Here is a 20,087-nt window from a genome sequence, read left to right on the forward strand (position 1 = left end):
CAAGGTCACATGCATTATCTCAAGGTATATCACTACTACCGTGAACTCTGACAAGTACCTGCTGTCCTTGCAAATTGAATTTTAATACTAGTTTCAGTGGAATCCAGGTTATTGTGAGAACATTTAATTATTTTTGGACCGAAGAACAGGAATAAACCATATTGGTCATTGAACCAATGCTTCCTTGGAATATTTTAAATTCCAACACTTCCATTCTTTATAGCATTTAATTGCGACCTAAGCATCTTGCTCAATTTTAAGAACACTGATGGACTCTACATTTATGGTGTTATGGGACAGAGTGCATTCCATATCGTCCAAACATTCTGTGTAAAGATATTCTTACAGATGTGTTTTGACACATGCTTTGTCAATGATGTTTTGAAATATGAGTCTGAAATAGATCTAGAGATAGTTACCAGAGTTTGGGTTTTTTTTTGTAATTTTACATGATTGTCTAACTCACCTGTTTTTCGACATCCATATAAATATTTCAGATATTATTGTTAGCCTGTCCCATATTCATTCATAATTGCAAATCCATCTCCAAATAGTGATGTGCTATTTTCTTTTAACCAAGAAACTTCAGACAAAAAACAAAAACACCTCAGCAGTAATTTGCATTTATAGAAACGTACATTCATAAAGCACTTTTAACATGCTATGAATGTCCGAGCGTGGTCAGCTAGAATTTGAAACTGAGCCACATAAAGAGATATTAACGTTTTGACCGAGAACTTAGCTAAAGTCATAGCTGTTAAAGAACATTTTAAAGGAGGAGGTGGAGATGGGGAGAGGTGTAGGGAAGAATCTCCAGAGCTTTGGAACTGGACAGCTAAGGGTACAGCCATCAATATGGATAAAGGAACTTCTCAGAGGTATCGATGAAAACAGTAACAAAACAGTTCTGGTGGAAAAAAGGAATTGTTGTGTTTTAGCCACACAAATGTATAATCTTTAAAAAATCTTACATTTGCACATACCTTATCATACTTTGTTACCCTGTTCCTCCGTAGAGGCAGTGGCTTTAAAATAGGGACTTTAACCCTACTTTGTCTGAAACTACCTTTGGTCTTAGCTCCCATGAACAATTCCATTGGTCATCATATGTTGCCTGCTATTAGGCCTTTCTTGCACCTTCTCCCAATGCATATTGTATATGTTCTGTAATGTGTTCGGGGGCAATGCAATACAGGGAACAGCTGGATAAAGCTTGTTATTGTGGATTTCAATTGAATTAAGCTTCAACATCATCCAATTCTGATCATAGTTGCACATTTCTACCAATCAAGGCCTAATCGTAGCATGATGTAGAATAGCCATCAAAACTTGAGTTGAATACTGTTTAAACTGTGCCCTTGCGACATAAAGGATTTATCCTAAAGCATAATTCACTTCTGGTGCCCACACGTCAATCCTTAGAGTGATACAATATTAGCATATTGTTGGATACATTCTGCATAATAAATATAGCCAACAGCAGGGAAAATAGCCTTCAACCAAATATCCAAGTTAAAGGGTAGTTCTTCCTTTATTCTAGTTGTGGAGCATATTTGCCAAGTTTTTACATTGTACAGTGAATATAAATCTCACATTTTGTTTAAAATCCTTTGTTCAAAATGTTATTTATATCATTTTAGTAGAATCCACTTAGAATCATAATTCACAAATGAGCTACGCTGCGTGGAACTGTGCTATGAATTTAAAGGATAGACATTGCTTATTAAATATTTTAACGTCTTGTACTGAGGCGAAATGGGCTGTTGAAGAGTAGGGGACTAATTTAATCTCCCTTTGTCTGAATATTGATCCCTATAGTACGCATTTTAATGTTGGCACGAACATATTTAATTGTCCCTCTGCCTTTCAGCTTTCAGATAGCATCTAATAGGTTCAAGTACTGCCTGATCGAAGAATTTGATGCTGAGAACACTAAATTGTCTGGAATGTTTGAAGTGTGATTCATTTCTGTTTGTCTATCTCTCTCCAAAGTCCACCTGTGCGTGTGTCCCCTTGCTTTCACTTCAAGGTGACCCTAGTATTTCGGTTACTCGGATCTAGTGGGCGAGAGCGCCATTTTTTCGTTTCAAAGAAGATAGTTACCCACGAATTCTCTCCAAGTGTTTTGGGTAATATGTATTCCCCAAATAGTGTCTCTGATTGAGGTTTCCTGCCCTTTATCTTACTGCTGTGGACGATATTCCAACAGTACTTCCTGGGCAATAAAGCGCTTTGTGTGCTTCGTAAATTCAAGTCTCTTTTTATATCGAACGCAGCATCAAACTGCTTGTAGGGAACATTCAACGATTATTCCAATTCAAAAACGGGAGTAGCGCACTGCTATCCCGGAGATTTTTCTTTTAAAAGGTGGGCGAGAGGAGTATCTACCCTTTTCTGAATTTAAAACGTCGAATTAAAAGGTACTGGCGTTTTTGCAATGCAAGTTACACTAGTTCAAATTTCATTCTTAATTGGTTTTTGGTACATTGACAAGTCGCCCTGTGTACGCTCTGAATTGCTTAGTGTGAAACTGGTAGCATTTCTGCACCCTAGTTTCCCTGACATCTACCATCCGTACTTTCAATATAGGATGTGGTATCAATAAATGAAGAGCATGCTCGCGAGAGTTCAAAGCAGCAGGATTGAAAGCCTCGCATTCTGTGACTTGTAGATACAAGGTCGAGCATGGCAACTAGACCCCACTCCTCCTCCTCCAAAAACCTCTATTCCGTTTGGATCGAACCAAGTCTTCGCCCTGCATCTTTAAACTGCTCCACATTCCAATGTAAAGGCATTCCAAGAATCAAACTTAGAAAGGTCTACATGAAAACTGAAGATGCTGGAGACGGTCAGTTTGGACAGCATCTGTTGCAAGAGAAACAAGTTAATGGTCCTGTGGCTGATCTTTCTGTAAGGTTAACTCTGTTCCTCCACACACACTGTCTGGCCAGCTGAGTGCTTTCAACATCTGTTTTTTTTTTAAATTTCAGGTTTCCATTTTCCGCACTATTTGTTTTTTTTTAGTTAAATATCGAGACTTGTTCAAACCTACCACAGCCAGTAAGACAGGACATGTTAGATTTGTGAATACTTCAGGATTGTTTTTCTTCTGTGTGATTTGATCCAATTAATACGAGCTCCATTATAAAATAGAAACTGAGTAAATGAAATGAAATATGCCTTGGTTGGACTTTACGAATTTGGAGCTAAAGTACAGAATGTCTGGAGAGGCCTTGGCGAAGCAAGCTAAGTGGGGAGGGGAACATCCGATTCGTCCTAACATTAAATAGACTGTTTTGCAAAATGTAGACAAAGTGCTCAGGGTGTCCAACCTTGAGCACTTTTGGAACATCATTTGCACTGATTGGCGTTATACTGCGCCCGGTGCACCCTCAAACCGGCGCAAGGTGCTCTCTTGGATGGGCATTTATATCACTTGGTTTCAGCACACCTCAGAATAGTAACACAACCAGACTCCTGAACTATACTGGCTCCTCCACACACAACTTCCAAACTATTTTGCATGCGTAAAAGCACAGCGATCGAATTGTACCTCAACTTGTAATAAAAGAACAAAGAACAGTTCAGCACAGGAACAGGCCCCTCGGCCCTCCAAGCCTGCGCCGACCATGCTGCCCGTCTAAACTAAAATCTTCTACACTTCCGGGGTCCATATCCCTCTATTCCCATCCTATTCATGTATTTGCCAAGATGCCCCTTAAATGTCACTATCGTCCCTGCTTCCACCACCTCCTCTGGCAGAGAGTTCCAGGCACCCACTACCCTCTGTGTAAAAAAACTTGCCTTGTACAGCTACTCTAAACCTTGCCCCTCGCACCTTAAACCTATGCCCCCTAGTAATTGACCCCTCTACCCTGGGGAAAAGACTGACTATCCACTCTGTCTGTGCCCCTCATAATTTTGTAGACCTCTATCAGGTCGCCCCTCAACCTCCTTCATTCCAGTGAGAACAAACCAAGTTTATTTAACCTCTCCTCATAGCTAATGCCCTCCATGCCAGGCAACACCCTGGTTAATTTCGTCTGCACCCTCTCTAAAGCCTCTACTTCCTTCTGGTAGTGTGGCGACCAGAATTGAACACTACACTCCAAGTGTGGCCTAACTAAGGTTCTATACAGATGCAACATGACTTGCCAATTTTTATACTCAATGCCCCGGCCAATGAAGGCAAGCATGCCATATGCCTTCTTGACTACCTTCTCCACCTGTGTTGCCCCTTTCAGTGACCTGTGGACCTGTACACCAAGATCTCTCTGACTGTCAATACTCTTGAGGGTGTACAAAATGATACTTGTGATTTTCAAAAATTGAAACACATTCTTCAAAATAAACTACATAGTGGAGAATATTGAACTCCACTTAGAATGAAATTAAAGGAATGATTATCAAGTATTGAATCAATTCTACTCAAAAATTATATTCCTACACCATTTAATGTGCATTACTGGATCCAGTAATAATAATAACCCCAGCAATTTTGCATCCATGATTTTGCTGAGTATATTACGATCAACACGTACCAATTATTCTAAGCGAAGTTTTCCCTGATAATTAATTTAAATTTACACAACACCAATTTCCATTGATGCCTTCCTGTTCTGGAACAGGACTAAACCATTCAGCCCCTCGACCTGTTCTTCCATTCAATTAGATCATGGCTTACCTGTATATTAATAAAGTCTTCGTTTAATAACCCTTAGTGCCCTTACCTGACAAAAATCTATTGATTTTGGTTGTGAAGATTTCAGCTGGCTTAGGTCCAAGGCCCTTTTGGCAGAAGAGGGTATCAGATATCATTAAAATGTTGGATATAATACTTGGGTTTACTTTATCGCAAACGTGACCATTGATGTTTCCCTGATCTCTTCTTTAGAGTTATGGTGCATCATTTACAGGTAAATAAAGAATGCGAAGGGGAAACCTTTTATTTCCTATTTACCTTCCTTTAAATAACGTGGCTGTTTCTATCCAAAGTTATGTGGGGTCTTGAAGCAATGGCAAAAGACTTGACCTCAAACTGGAAGAATGGATGATTTTAGCTAATGCGTAAAGAACGACATTATTCGTAAATGATAATTTAGGGGTGTCACCCTTCATCGACATTTTAATACTTGTACAAAATATGTACATTTTTACAAGTTTTTTTTGTTTCTGCTAGTAGCTGTATTCTGTGTAAACAACAAAAATTACAGTGTTTAAGCCAGAACTTAAAAAAAATGCTTACTGCATCTATAACGTGAATATCACCAGTTACATTTATCAACTCACCCATCCATCCAAGAATGATTTAAATTCTAATGTTGACATGTAAGATCATTTTAGGAACTCTATGATACGTCCATTAACATAGCGTTTATTTTACTTTTCCACTTAAAAATTAAACAGGTAAAGGTAGTTTTTATTCTTTTTTTTTAAAGTAAGCGATTGGTTCACCATAAATCCAAAGACTAACTCCTTCTGAATTTATTGACAAAAAGAAATCAACACGATATTGTGTTTAAAAACAGGCAGGTAGTAACTGAAAGTATGCTTTGGTATATCTTGACTGAAGCTTTGATATGCAATCGAACATAACTGAAACACTTAATGTTTTAAAAATCTTGATAACCAGTTTAATTTTGTATGAAACATCGTTTTACTTTCACGAGAAAGAAAAGTTTGAACGTGACAGCTACCTATATACAGATATCAGAACAATTAGCTTGCACGGAGTTAACAAAGAAAAATAGAACGTTGTTGGCTATAATGATGCATTGGGTGGATATAAATCATCTCTAGCGTATTCGGGGTGAATATAAATGAAATTAACTTTATTATAGAAATCATTCTGGGAGATTTCTAGGGAAGACAAATACTTACATTTCGGACATAACAAATTGGATTATATCGATGACACAATCTACCTTTATCTACCAAATTGTCCACTTCCTTGAAGTCCTGTTATCTTTGTACATAAACTTATCTGTCAACGACTTTGGGCGAACCCAAACAGACACAGCTCGCTTATACACAACTAAAGTTGGCTTCCCTTCCCCCAGCCCACCCCTCCCCCACCCCTCCCACTCCCAAAATAAAATTTCGTGTCATGTAATGGTACGAGTCGGTAACATCAAAGTCCATGAATCTAGAAATGTAGCGCTCGATATTGGCCTTAACTGGTGGCTGCTCTGTTGACCATGACGTCTTGTGTCATATCCCATGACCAACGTGTGTCAAATATCCATCGAGTCTAGTTGTTCTTGTTTTAAACATATAGAAAATGCCCATTTACAAAGAATACACCGAGTGAAGGATTTCAGTGGGGGAGGGGAAAAGAACGTTTTTGTTCAGTTGACTTCATACGCCGGGCGCCACACAAGTCCACGTGTGTCTTCTCAGAGTGAGCGTAAACGGCGCAGTCCCAGAACAAAGATACCTTCAGAGTCTCCTCTCAGAAACAAATACTGCTGGGCAACCGACTCTCCAAAGTCTCTATCCGCTCTCCCTTTGTTTTACTGCAATCTGGGCCAGTACTGAGACATGTCCGGTTCGCTTCCTGGCACTTGAACAGGTACAGACACTCCAGGCGAAATAAGTCCTGGGAAATCAAAGCAAACCCACCATCAAAACACGCACACACACAAATTTTCTGTATCTACTGCTTTTTATTTTGCACGCGATGATTGTGTTTTTTTTTTAAATCTAATTTTACATCAATAACAATGATGTTGTTGAACGAGATAAATATGAAATCCTACAAAACAAAACCAGAAGAAAAACAGAAGTATTTATTTATTGCCGGTGAGTGGTAATTCCCCGAACAATTCCAAAAAGAAAACTTGTTTATTGTATGACTTGAGCGTTCTGGTCCTCAGAGGCTTTGGGATCTTGAATAATGTTTGCCACCCTTGTGTTAAAATTCTGTTGCTATTTTAAGCAGCAGACTCATAATTGACTCGGCCGATTGCAGTTTATTTTTGACTCAGGAACGAATCGTTCACTTTCACCTGGAGTGGGGATCAAGAGCATTTTGACAACTGATGATTGGATTGTCACAGTTTGCTCATAAAACGAAATAATTTGCAATCTCCAAATTTCAAACAGTCGCTTAATACGTTCACAAACGTATTGATAATTAAATATTAATGACTGTGTTTTTCAAAAAAAATGTTCATTTAGGGATAAGTCCCTCCCCGGAAAAGGCATTACCCGCTTTTAAAAGAGTAAAATAAGTGATTAATACGAATAATCTTCTTAACAGAGATTGGCTCGGTTAGAACTGGGGTGAGCAAGATATTGGTTTACACTAGTGGTCCACTCAAATGTGGTTGGCGCTGGTACATAAGGGGCTACAGTATTTTCAGTGGGTTTTCTCAATGGTCTTACCTGTGGATGTGGCCCCCGAGGTGCCCATGGACTGGGGGTTCATATGTGGCTGCATATGAGGCGGCGTGTACGTGTCATAACTGCGTCCATTAACTGACGGGCTGTTAGGCAGCATACAGGAGTAAGACGGCGTTTGGCTGGACACCGGTGACTTATCGAAAAACAAATGGAAAACACAAGATCCGTTTGTGCATGCCGGAGAGAAAGCATTTAATGGCTGTTGATTGTGTTTGCTCTGCTCCATACTTACTTGCATAGACAGGTTGTTTGCCATGCTGAAACTGGGCATCGGTGGCAGTGCGCTGTAAGTGTTTGTAAGGGATGTGTCTGCCCGACCCAGCATTGCACCAGTGGCAAAAGAGGAAACTGAAAATAGAGGAAAGGAAACTATGTTAGAGGCAATGATTTGGGACAGTGTGTCACTGACAAACCAGTGCCCGAATTCAATGTAATTTCACACATTTAATCAAGTGTAATCCAAAAGAGGACAGGTGGCTTGGTTATTCCCGCCAGGCCGGCCTATCAGTTGTCCGTTATAGGGTCTGTACAGCTCCGCTGTTCAATATAGCCAATCGCAGAAACGCCATTCAGCCCCTCGAGCTTGTTCTTCCATTCAGTTCAATCGTGACTGGCCTGTTAATGACCTCTTTGTTCCACTTACTTAGCAAAGATGAAAATGAAATGAAATGAAAGTCACGTATTGTCACAAGTAGGCTTCACTGAAGTTACTCTGAAAAGCCCCTAGTCGCCACATTCCGGCGCCTGTTCGGGGAGGCTGTAACCATTTATCAATTTCATTTTAACACGTTTAACCCCCCCCCCCCCCCCTCACACACACAGACCGGCTTGGGGGTTGGGGGGTGAGTTCCAGATCTTCTTTGTGTTAAACCACCCCCTGATACCTTCACACAAAAACAGAACATACTGGACAATCTCAGCAGATCTGATAGCATCTGTGGAGAGAAAGGGGAGCTAAGGTTTCCAGTCTGGCTGACGCTTTGTCAAAGCTCCCTGCAATACCCTTGCTGCCACGTTAAGGCTTGTTCTCAACATCCAGTTTCTCTCAGTCTACCGTACCAACTGCTTCCATCACCTACATGGTGAGATTTGAACCCACCGTTTCCCTTCCTTCAGTACGTGCCCACGTGGCCGCCCTTTAACGTGGGGCCTGTCACAGCTTGGTCATCCCAATCTCGCCTGATCTCCACCCACATGCACTGCCAACCGCTGCAGCTGGACAGTGGTGCGGTTGGAGGAAACTTGACCGATGCTTGCCACCTCCTGACCAGCCGGATTGGGCATTACCCGGTTCAACATAATGCAACGAGGTCCTTATTTGACCCGTGCAATTCAGTGTGATAATACCAAGTTGATTTAGCTATTAAACTACGTTGTGTGTGTGTGTGTGTGTAGGCGGGGGGGGGGGGGGGGGGTGAATTCTCTGACGCATTGACACTGACACGGTGGATTTAAGCAACATTTTTCACATAATCAACAGCAAACAGTTGCAAGGGGCTCACATGATTCAATATGTATTAATAATCCGCCCTGTCCTCATTACAAGACCTGATGCACGGTCAAATTGTCACCAAAACGCAACTGACGCCAATTACCTTGATGTTTTTAAAGAATGAAAAGGAACTACCTCTTTTATGAAATAGTCCTTATTTTAAATCACTGTTAAAACGCACTGGGGAAATTCCTGCTGCAAAGGAATGTATCCTATTAGCTCTGACCCAATTAAGACCTTCAATTCCGCGTGGAACATATTTCTATTCTTATGATGCCCTCGGGGGTCTGGGGACAAATGGGCCGCAAAAGCAGATAACATTTTAACATGCTCTCTTATTGTAATCACTGCACTTCCAGGTTCTCTGGAAATCATCATTACCAAGTCTGCATATTCAGTGGATTACAAATGTGTACTTGTCATTATATTAATGACGGACATTCAACCTTCGTATGAAACGTGCGTTGATTTGCCAGTTAATAAAACAGTAGCGACAATGTATCTGGGGGAAATGCCAGTGGTGTTGAAGTTTCTTGTTTTCTTAACTCATTCTCTCTTTTAATGACTTTGCATCATTCTTTCTGTGGGGGGGGGGGGGGGGGTTGTGTATGATTCAGCGATTGATCATGTGCTGGTTTCAGTAAACCCTCACGCTGCCCCGCACGGGGCACTTTTCACCATATTTCTGGAATAACCCACAGACATAACATTGCCCTCACCGGGAGTAGTGGGCTGTGGGATTGGTTGATAAACACTGGTGCTGAAGCTGCTGCTGATGGGGATATGGCTCGGGGTGTTACTGGCTTGTCGTCTTTGATTCCTCAGCTTTTCCTCTCGTCTCCACTTCGCTCTTCTGTTGGAAAACCAAACCTGCGAAAGGAAAAGTGGAATGGGAGAGAGAGAGAGAGAGGTGAGTTCGTGTCAAACTCAAGGAAAGAAGAGATTTGCTTCTTATAGCACCTTTCACCACCTCATGGCGCCCCTAGGCCTTTGTAGCCAATAAAGTGCACGGCGGCACAGTGGTTAGCACCGCTGCCCCACAGCGCCAGGGAGCTGGGTTGGATTCCAGCCTTGGGTGGCTGTGTGGAGTTTGCACTGTCTCTCCTTGTCTGTGTGGGCTTCCTTCCGCCGTCCAGAGCTGGGCAGGTTAGTTGGGGTTACAGGGATAGGACAGGGGATTGGGCCGAGGAAAGGTGCTCTTTCGGAGGGTCCGTGCAGACTCGATGGGCTGAAAGGCCTCCCTCTGTACTGTAGGAATCCTACCTCTATCTCTTTGTGTGTTGTAGGCACTGTTGTAATATAGGAAACCCCACACATCAAGGTGATGATGACCAGATACTCGGTTTTTGCGCTGTTGGCTTGGGTATAAATATTGTCCAGAACATTCTGGAAAGCTGCCCCTGCTCGTTTTGAAATAGCGCATTTTCCTGAAAGGGCAGGCGTTTGTGTTTAAGGTCTCATCCAAGACAGCACCTTCGACAGTGCGGCACTGCACTGGACAGTTGTGCTCAAATCCTGGAGCGGGCCTGGAACAACTTGACTCTGGTCAGAGTGGTACCAACTGAACCTCAGCTGCTAAAACCAATGTAACTTTGGTATTGTTTCTTTATTCTTTCACCAGTCTTGGGTGTTGCTGCATTTGTTGCCCACCCCTAATTCCCTTGAACTGACTGACTTGCTGGACCATTTCAAAAGGCAGCTAAAGGTGAATTGGCATTGCTGTGGGCCTGGAGTCAAATGTAGGCCAGGCCAGGTAAGGGCAACAGATTTCCTTCCCAAAAGAGGAATTCGTGAACCAGATTTTTTTTTGCAACAATCAATGATAGTTTCATAAACAACATGGCGGCACAATGGCACAATGCACTGTTGCCTCACAGCTCCAGGGACCCAGGTTCAATTCCAGCCTTGGGTGACTGTCTGTGTAGTGTTTGCACTTTTGCCCCGTATCTGCGTGGGTTTCCTCCAGGTGCTCCGGTTTCCTCCCACGGTGCAAAGATGTGCAGGTTAGATGGAATGGCTGTGATAAATCTCTACAGTGCAGAAGGAAACCGGGATGTGTCCAGGGATGTACAGGTTAGGTGGATTGGCTGTGATAAATTGCCCTTTAGTGTCCAGAGATGTACAGGTTAGGTGGCGTTACGGTGTTCGGGCCTAGTTAGGTGCTCTTTCAGAGAGTTGATGGGCCGAACGGCTTCCTTCTGCACTATAGAGATTGTATTGTCCCAACAACAGACAGTTTCATGGTCATTATTGAGACTAGTTTTATATTCCAGATTTATTAATTGACTTGAAATTCCGCACTGTCTTGGTGGGATGTGAACCCATGTCTCTCGAGTATTAGCCTGAGCCCAATTACTAGCCCAGTGACATTCCCATTACATTACCATCTGCCCTACTAAATTGTAACATAGTAAACACCAATTTACACACAATGTCCCACAAACAGCAATATGATCATTACAAGACCATTTTTGTGATGTTGTTTGAGGGTAATTATTGATCAGGACACCAGGCCAAACACCGCTACTTATCTTTGAAATAGTATCTTATAATCATTAATATCCACCATTGAGGTCATCATTGATTTATTATTCCATCCAAAAAATAATGGGATGGCAGACACTGCACCAGGTGCTGCACTGAAGTGTGGGCCTAATGTTTGGGCTCAGGTAACTTGTGGAGGATTCAAATCCATAGTCTCTGAGTGACTCAACTCTGTTATCTGTGGCATTTGAGACGCTTGAGGTTATAGATTCAAGTGGGTTCCCTCCAGGTGCTCCGGTTTCCTCCCATAGCCCAAAGATGTGCAGGTTCGGTGGTGTTAGGGTTTATAGGGATAGGGTGGGGGAGTGGGCCTAGGTAGGGTGCTCTTTCAGAGGGTGGTGCAGACTCAATGGACTGAATGGCCTCCTGCTGTACTGTAGAGATTCTAAGTACCGTTCCAGAGATTTGAGCACAGAAACCTAGCTCTCAATACTTGTGTGGTCAATTGAGGAGGCTTTTGGGTGAAATGTTGAAGAGGCTCATCTCCTTTCCAAGGTGGACGTAAAACATTCCATGACACTATTTCAAAGAAGATCAGTGAAGTTATCCCCGGTGCACTGGCCAATATTTACCTCTCACTCGACAAGAGAAACACAGATGATTTGGTCATTATCTCGCTGCTGTCTGATCGAACTTGTTATGTGCAAATTGGCTGCTGTGTTTCCCACATTACAACAATGACTGACTTCAAAAGTACTAAAATTGGCGCGAAATTGGCGCGATCATTGAAGGTGTGATCTACAGAAATGCAAGCTTCTGTAGAGGCAAGAGGGCTATCCAACTCCCCTGTGCACCAAAACAAGATTTGAAAAGTGGTGAATAAATGCTTGGAAAAGGATCTAAGGAAAATAGCAGGATGTTTCTATGTTAACAAATCACAGGTTGGATTTCTGCCTGTGCAATATATTTAATATGCAGTCCAGCCTTGAGCAGTGAAATGAAATGAAAATCGCTTATTGTCACAAGTAGGCTTCAAATGAAGTCACTGTGAAAAGCACATAGTCGCCACATTCCGGCGCCTGTTCGGGGAGGCTGGTACGGGAATTGAACCGTGCTGTGGCCTGCCTTGGTCTGCTTTTAAAGCCAGCGATTTAGCCCTGTGCTAAACCAGCCTTTGCATTTTATATTCTGGCTCAGGTAAAGAGAAATTCGCTCCCTTTGTGCAAGTCACCGATACAAATTGACATGCAGTTCAAAAGTTATTGAAGTCATGGCGTGAAGAAATTAGCAGATAAACCTTTGCATTTATCCACCTCACTGTGTCGGAAACATTGCAAAGAGCTACAAGCGTGTATTTTTTAACAATGCTGTCAGAGTTACATTCAGAAAGATGGTTTACCTGTATCCTAGCTTCCGGGAGATCTATTTTGGCCGCTAATCGTTCTCTGGCAAACACGTCGGGGTAGTGAGTCCTTTCGAATTCTGGAAGAAAGAAGTCCTTTGTTGGCGGGAGTAACAAAATAAGGACGCATTTCTCTCACGCCATTTCTCTCACTCACTCTATCTCAGGCTGGTGCATCCATTCTCGGCCCCTGGTGCCTTCCCACTCATTCAATCTCGCTCCCTCGCCATGTTGCCCTCACCTTTCTCCAGGGCCTCGATCTGCTCCTGGGTGAAAGAGGTCCTGTTTCTCTGCAGTTTCCTTTTGAGCTGGAGTCTCATTTGTGCTTCGTCTGAATCGTCGCTGTTTGAGTTGATGGAGTTTGTATTTTCAGCGCCTCCTTCCTGTTGCTGACATCCATCTGGAGAATAGCGGAGGAACAGCACATTAAAAACAAGGCGCTCGGCTTCTTATAGGAACGAGAACGTGGGGTCAGTGGGAATATCCGTCTCAATAATGACCCGGGGCACGAGTAGATCATTATTTCATAAGTGTGTTTGAGTTTCTTAAGTGAGGTATATCAAAATATCACTGAGTAGTCTGTGCAAAATGTTATTTAATAGTTCAATATCGTCTCCTGTACTTCATTGGAACCACGTTTAAATGTTCAAAGAGATCAAAATGTTTGGATTTCTTGAAATAGTTCATCCCCATTAAATTATTTTGTTGTAACTTTTAATTGCATTTGGTTATAATAATCCCCCAACACATGCTTTCCTCTCTGCGAGCATAGTCCATTTGGACCGAATGGCCTATTTCCGTGCTGTACATGCCATATTCAATTAACCAACCAATCGGCTGGCGAATATGCCTGAGCGAAAGTGACCTGGAGTTGAAAGGTTAGAACAGGGAAAATGAAACTTCGAGCGTCCATGAGGGGTGCGCCATTTGTCTTGGGCACCTTGTACCTTGCACCAACGCACAGACCGGCGGTGTCACTGGAGACAGTGTGAAACCACTTGAAGCAGGTCGGTTCACATCGTTTTGTTTGGCACCGGGTGCAGCGGCACTGCACGTCCAGTGCAAGGCTGCAACAATAGCCAGGCCATGTTGGACCTTCTGACAACTTGCTAAATTTGGCACAGCATCGTCGTTGATGTGGGGAGGAAGCTCGCCTGCATTGCAGTAAGCGTTAGTGCTGAAGTCCTTAGATCTCAATGGGTTGGGTGGGGGGGGGGGGGGGGGGGGGTTGTAATCACCAGTCTAAGGAACCTGACAATTTCCCTGTTCAGATACTATGCAAGTAACGGCTTGAAAGTAAGTGACCCCTATGGTCGAAGCGGGAGCCTAGAATTTCCTCTTCACTCCTAGATATTCCTAGGAATTGCTCTGCTGTTCTTAACCAAAGTTTGGCAGCCAAGTGACTTGCTAACTTTACAGATTGTACATTCCAGAAGTTCCAACTCCAGAATTTCTCCATTCGTTGCCTGAACCAGAATGTTACAATGAAAGCTCATAATCTTGGCCTCTAGTTGCTAAGCACGGCTGCAATTATATCATCAGTAATAACAGCATATAATTTTCTTATATTTAGAAGAAAACCACTGTTCACTACTTGTGATACATAAGTACTTAAAAAAAGAACAGAATTTGTGACGAGTGCTGTAATAAATTCAGAGCTGATGCCTTAACACTTTGGTGAGCTGAGGCAGAGCCGATTCTCCAGATTCAGGACTTGCGACTAACAGGGCGAAGCGACGTGGATTGGCCAAACAGCTAAACAAGTCTGCAGAAGACATAACTGTCAGCACACACTCAGCATTATTAAACTCTCGCAACAATGCGAGCACGACCCTGTAAACATCCCTCAGTATTACTGCTCGGTGACATTTTTGCAAGGTTTCCGAGATAACAATTTGCACATGATTCGTGGATAGTCGAATTTTTTTTCAAGCGCGCGATTCGGGTTGAAACCTAATGAGAATGATTGTATTAGGAGTCCCTCCGTGCATTGGTTTAGCCCCCCCCCCCCGAATATTCTAAATTGTTCAAAACTATCTAGTTTGTGTATTCAAAACGTGGTTGGTTGGGGTTTGATAGAAATCTGTTTGCCAGCTGGATTGTACCACTCTGAAGATTAAGGAATTTCCCTTAAAATAGAGATTTTTGTCCATCTTTCTAATCACCATATGGGCGTTTTTTTCATGTCTATTGCAGTGGCCGCCAACACTTGAATAGCCTTTCAGGCGTACAATACCAGCAGAGGACGGAAACTATTAAAAGGCTCAGACCAGAAGGTTGGCAAATTTTCGTGGGCAGAATTTTGAGAATACAATCGCTGGCTATCGCGGCAAGGCGACAAAGGGATTCTCTCGAGGCAGGCAGTGCTCCCTCCACACTGTCACACAACAACCACAGTCAACAGACTTCTCAGTGAAGTATGTTAACCTTTGTACGACGCTATCATTAATCACTGTCCTGTGAGCTGGACTGTTCAACGCCATTTAGGCTTAAACATTCTATAGGAGGAGAATGGGCCAAATCATTTGGCGGGGGCAGCGTGAATGGGACTGTATGCACTGACCTGCTTATACAACGAAAAAAAAGGAGAAAATCTCACTCAGCTAAGATTAGAAAATAAAACCTTCACACGCAATGTTGATGGCACGGGGTTCCCATTGCAATATTATTAAGACCACTTTGACTGCATCGAGTTAAAGAGCTCATCTATTGACGGCGCCAATTAATATCTGCAGTTAGCACTGTTTCCATCATTTATTTGCCCTCCCAAGTCCATGGAGCCGTTTGGTGGGGAATCTGGAGGCCGCACCCCACTCAAGACCGGCTTAAATGAGTTTTATAGCCAATTATTCCCTTTGCCCGTTGATTTGACTCCAAGAAAACGAGAGAGTCAGACACGGCTCTGTTCTTCCAACGAATTCCTAACCACTTGCCCCACATGGCCGATTCCCTGTGACTCGTTCGCGGCGGGGCGTTGGCTGTCCTTAAACCATGCGGTGTCTAAACCTTGCCAATCCCTTCTTTCATCTAATTTCTAACGCTATCCGTTCCGTTCGGTATAAACCAACACTGACGAAGTGCAATGGGGAAGTGAGGTCCAAAACTCAAACAGAACCAAACTGCCCTTAAACGAAATAACCTTTCAGTCCAAATTTAACACGGTAACGAATCTTGCCTCTGATATTGAACAACGCCGTAAGTAAATGTATAGTGCAGGTCTGAAACAACAGGTCTTGTTTTAGATTAGATTTGAACACCAGCGAACGAAACCCGAACAATATTGGCAATCGCTTCAACTAGAAACCTATCATTCCTGGGTTGTCTTTGATAGAGAGTGTACAGGAATTTGAAACACACACACACACAAACCAAACGACAGACAATTAAGTTATCTTTCTTTTATGTCTATTTTAGGGGAGGGCGGTTTGAAATCTCCTAAAGAAGCAATTGAATACCCCGATCCCTGGTGCTGTTACTTCTAATCCGTAAAGAGAAGGATAAATGTGTGTCCTATTATCCCACAGCCAGACCAACTGACGCTGGGGTTAGGATTTGTTTTCTACAATAAGGCGCTGGGAAATAAAATCATTCCTTAGTTTCTTAGTGCCTTAATCATTCACGCGGAAAACAAGCAAGGAGATAGCAAACGAAGTGCGGTCTTTGCAGCGCTCCGGCTCAGACAAGGAGAGCTCTGCCCCTACACCATAAACCTTATGAAAGGGAAAGTGTCTAAATCCTATAGAAGGCTTTAGCCATATAAGAGGGTGGAGAGAAAAAAGATATAGAGAGAAAAAACCTGTCACCGCGATCCTTAAAACCCTAATTCGCTGGAGAATGCCCCATTCCCCTTGATTGAAGGGTAGTGCCGATAGAGATGTCTCTCTTAGACCATTGTCAGGCTTGATACTGGTATTATTTTTTTTCTACAGCTGCCTGACATGAATCAGCTTGAAACCATATTCTCCCTATGAGACCTAACACTGACTTGTGCATCGAGTAATGGACTTTTAAAAATCTGTTCAAACATCCCGGCACGCGGTTGGGGGTAGTGGAGTGAGGGAGTTGGGAAGAATTAAGAAGCTGTGTAGATATTGGGAAAGGATTCCCGCGAATCATTTGGGGGACATATCTGCTCTGTGCTACTTTATTGGCCAAAAGACACAAAGGCTAAAGACCAGTTAGATAGCATTCGTTCGCACTTCGATTTGGAAGCAATTATTGCCTCCTCGAGTTATTCCGTATGTTTTAAAAGAGATCTAGAATTAAATCAGACTTTGTCCTGTTTCCAGTCACACACTGGCGCGATTGATTTAGCTCATTAGAGTTTTAAAGAACGCCCTCGAACTCATTAAGGCTTCTTTTAAAAGTTCGTTGCCGTCTTATTTGCGGAGATATGCAGCGAAAAATAATCATTTGAATACGTTTTATTTTCTATCAGGGTTTAACGGGCTCTTTATTGTTGATTGGCAAAGTCTCAGTTATTCAGACATTACAAATGTTATTTCCACCCAAGTGTTAACCGCGTTCGGGTAACTTGGAAATGCAGGCTGGTCAGAGGGGCAGTGTGGAACATATATAATGCAGTAACTATATTATGGGGGATCGAACGATGTTAATTTCTATTTCTCGTTGGTGAATAAAGTATTTGCAAGTTTGTATATTTCGAGTATTTCAGTGTCCTTGTGATTCAGGTGGTGGGCCAGATTCCAACCCGCGTCCTCAGCTTTCTGAACCCATTTAATAGACTCCTTGAAGAAGGTGCGATTGCGCGTTTGCTATCTGTTACACAAACCCATCAGGAAAATCAATGGTCAAAATTGATACCGAGATTAAGATTGAGATTTTAAAAGTGCGATTTTAGATTGTCTACCCTGCCACCGAAATGTTCCGATTTAGAAATGACTTCAGGACTGTTGTTCTTTCTGCGGGAAACTGTCCAAATACAACACAGGGAATTCTATTCCCCAGCTTCAAGCAAAGTAAACGGCTACATTTGGCGAGTCCAGTAAAAGAAAGACTCACACTAACACAGGGCCTTTGGCGGCCACGGGATGTCCCAAAGCTTTTTAGAGCCAATGAAGGCACTTTTGAAGTGCCGTCACTGTTACAATGTTGGACACGTGGCATCCAATTTGTGCACAGCAAGCTCCCACGGACAGCGACGTGATGACCGCATAATCTATTTGGACGGGTGCTGGGTGTAATAGAATATTGCATAAGAGCTGGGGTTAAAATAGGGCTACCAAGAAACTCAATTCAAAAGGAAATATTTACGGGGCTATGGAGAAAGAGTGGGAGGATGGGATCAATCGGATTTCTCGCCCGAAGAGCACAGGGCTAGGCAGGATGGGCTGAATGGCGTCCTTCTATGCTGTCTGATTCTGTGGCTCTAACTGCATCGTGTCTGAGACTATTTGTTCTTCTGATTTTTAGTTTGAACTCAAGCAGTATACAGTGTGTTGTGTGGCCCGAATTGGCAGTGGCTCATTAAGGTCTGTCAGAGGCTGTGCATTTATGAAACAACAATCAAGGGTCCGAATGTAGAGCAGTCAAAGCTCGACATGATTGCGCCCGCGGCCTACACACTCCTAACCACTCAATGCGACTGTCAAGAAAATCCCACCTCCACCAACATCATTACCGTATAATTGCAGTAAACAAGTTTGGATTTCCCTAGATATCCCTAGGGATCCCAATCTACACTATTCACCTAAAATATATAGGCAGCCTTAACCGTCACTTCGAGTTCAGAACCAAACGAAACAGACCCAAACCCGGCTCAAAAACACAGCGTGGAACGAAATGAGACATCCAAACGATTTTGTCCACTATTTAAATAGTAACCTATAGGAGAAATGCAATCTGGCTCGTCTCTCGCATCAAGACATTGTGGAAACTTTAAACATCATTTTCAATCGCCTTATCCAGCAATGTATTCAAATTACATCAGAGCAGTAACTCCTGTATTCCCACATTTAATTTAGGCAGTTGTACAGCAAGTATAATGCATTCAGAAGGTTAAAAGAAACACACGTTTTTGAACTAAAAATGTATTGGATATAAGTTTCAGCTATTGAGTTAATATCGGTGCCTCTCTGTAGCCCTTACACGTTCAAAACTATCCAAGGCACCCAGAAAGATATGAGTGTACTGTTACACTGTCACACTGCTACCCTGTGTCCCAGCAATGGTTACATTCCCAGGTTTGTTTGTGCTCTCACTGTGACGAGTGGAGAGTTAAAGTTGTTTAGAAGTTTGGACTTTTAAAGCGCCCTTGTTTTCCAATACACTGGTTGTTAGTTGTGTCGATGGCTTCATTAAGAGTGCTATAACAAGCTGGGGATATCTTACAGAAAGCAATGCGCTGCTGTGTATCTTTCTTGTGCCCTTCTTATATTGTTTGCTTCTCAGAAAGCTGACATGTCTAATTGGCAAGTGGTGCGATATGGTGTCCAGGGGTCTCATGTGTAACATTTCTACAGCTGTCTCCTAGAACTAGACGCTTATTCATGTTGCTTAATGAGAAACAAAACGCTCTCTAATGAGCAATTACATAGCGACAGAATTGTTCCCATAACAAATTCTTGCGTGTGGCTGAAACATCCTTTGTACAATATATTCCGCACACTGTTGCTGATTCTGGGAACAAAAAGCAGGTTGTGGACGGGACACCTCCTCCCCAGGCGGATGACTGTCACGGACAGGCTCACTAATGACACACAGGATACAGAAAATGATTCACTTGTCGGTCTCCCCACCACCCACACCCACCCCATCCCAGCCAGTAACATCACATCCAATTACACTGCAAATTATCTCGCTGCTATCGCGATAATAAACATGAGCTAACCTTAAACATGAACGACGTCAGCTCCTCGATTGACTTAAAGTGAAGGAGGTTATATATAATAATGTAAGGTCTCAGGATCATGTCCATTTGTATTCTTGTAATATCGGAATATGGGTTAAAAAAATCTATCCTATCCTAATCACTTACAAAAAAACCTAGATAGGAATATACGCTTCTTTCCAAAGTGACTGATCCGGGCGTTATTTGTTCTAAGTTGTATGGCTCTTGTGATGTCGACATAGTGGTTGTGTAGTTAACAGAAACCCTTCTTAATTAGATTACTTTGCACCAAGCCCCCTTTTTCTTGCCTTCGCTAGCCATGCTTGCGACCTCCTCTACCTTCGGCCAAATTGTTCAAGGTAAACGCCAGTGACCAATGATCAGAATGTACTTTTCAAGAAAAAATATCTTTCTACATGCCTCTCTGGGTTTCCCGACTGGGTGTTTCGCTGGTC

The 20,087-nt window shown here is 42.6% G+C and overlaps 1 protein-coding gene across 8 annotated transcripts in view; it reads right to left on the minus strand.

Annotated features, from left to right (window-relative positions):
* Positions 1-5,091: 5,091 nt before the first annotated feature.
* The window catches only part of LOC140384498 (paired box protein Pax-6), a 33,559-nt gene continuing 18,563 nt past the window's right edge, over positions 5,092-20,087 (minus strand). For all 8 annotated transcript variants that reach the window (XM_072466253.1, XM_072466254.1, XM_072466251.1 and 5 more), the window contains 6 exons: positions 13,024-13,182; positions 12,780-12,862; positions 9,616-9,766; positions 7,637-7,752; positions 7,387-7,537; positions 5,092-6,598 (listed from right to left, as the gene is read on the minus strand). In XM_072466253.1, the coding sequence (XP_072322354.1) occupies positions 6,513-6,598; positions 7,387-7,537; positions 7,637-7,752; positions 9,616-9,766; positions 12,780-12,862; positions 13,024-13,182 (746 nt within the window). In that variant the 3' untranslated portion in view covers positions 5,092-6,512. The remainder of the gene's footprint in view (positions 6,599-7,386; positions 7,538-7,636; positions 7,753-9,615; positions 9,767-12,779; positions 12,863-13,023; positions 13,183-20,087) is intronic.

The sequence above is a fragment of the Scyliorhinus torazame genome, chromosome 10 (genome assembly GCF_047496885.1).
Source record: "Scyliorhinus torazame isolate Kashiwa2021f chromosome 10, sScyTor2.1, whole genome shotgun sequence".
NCBI lineage: Eukaryota > Metazoa > Chordata > Chondrichthyes > Carcharhiniformes > Scyliorhinidae > Scyliorhinus > Scyliorhinus torazame.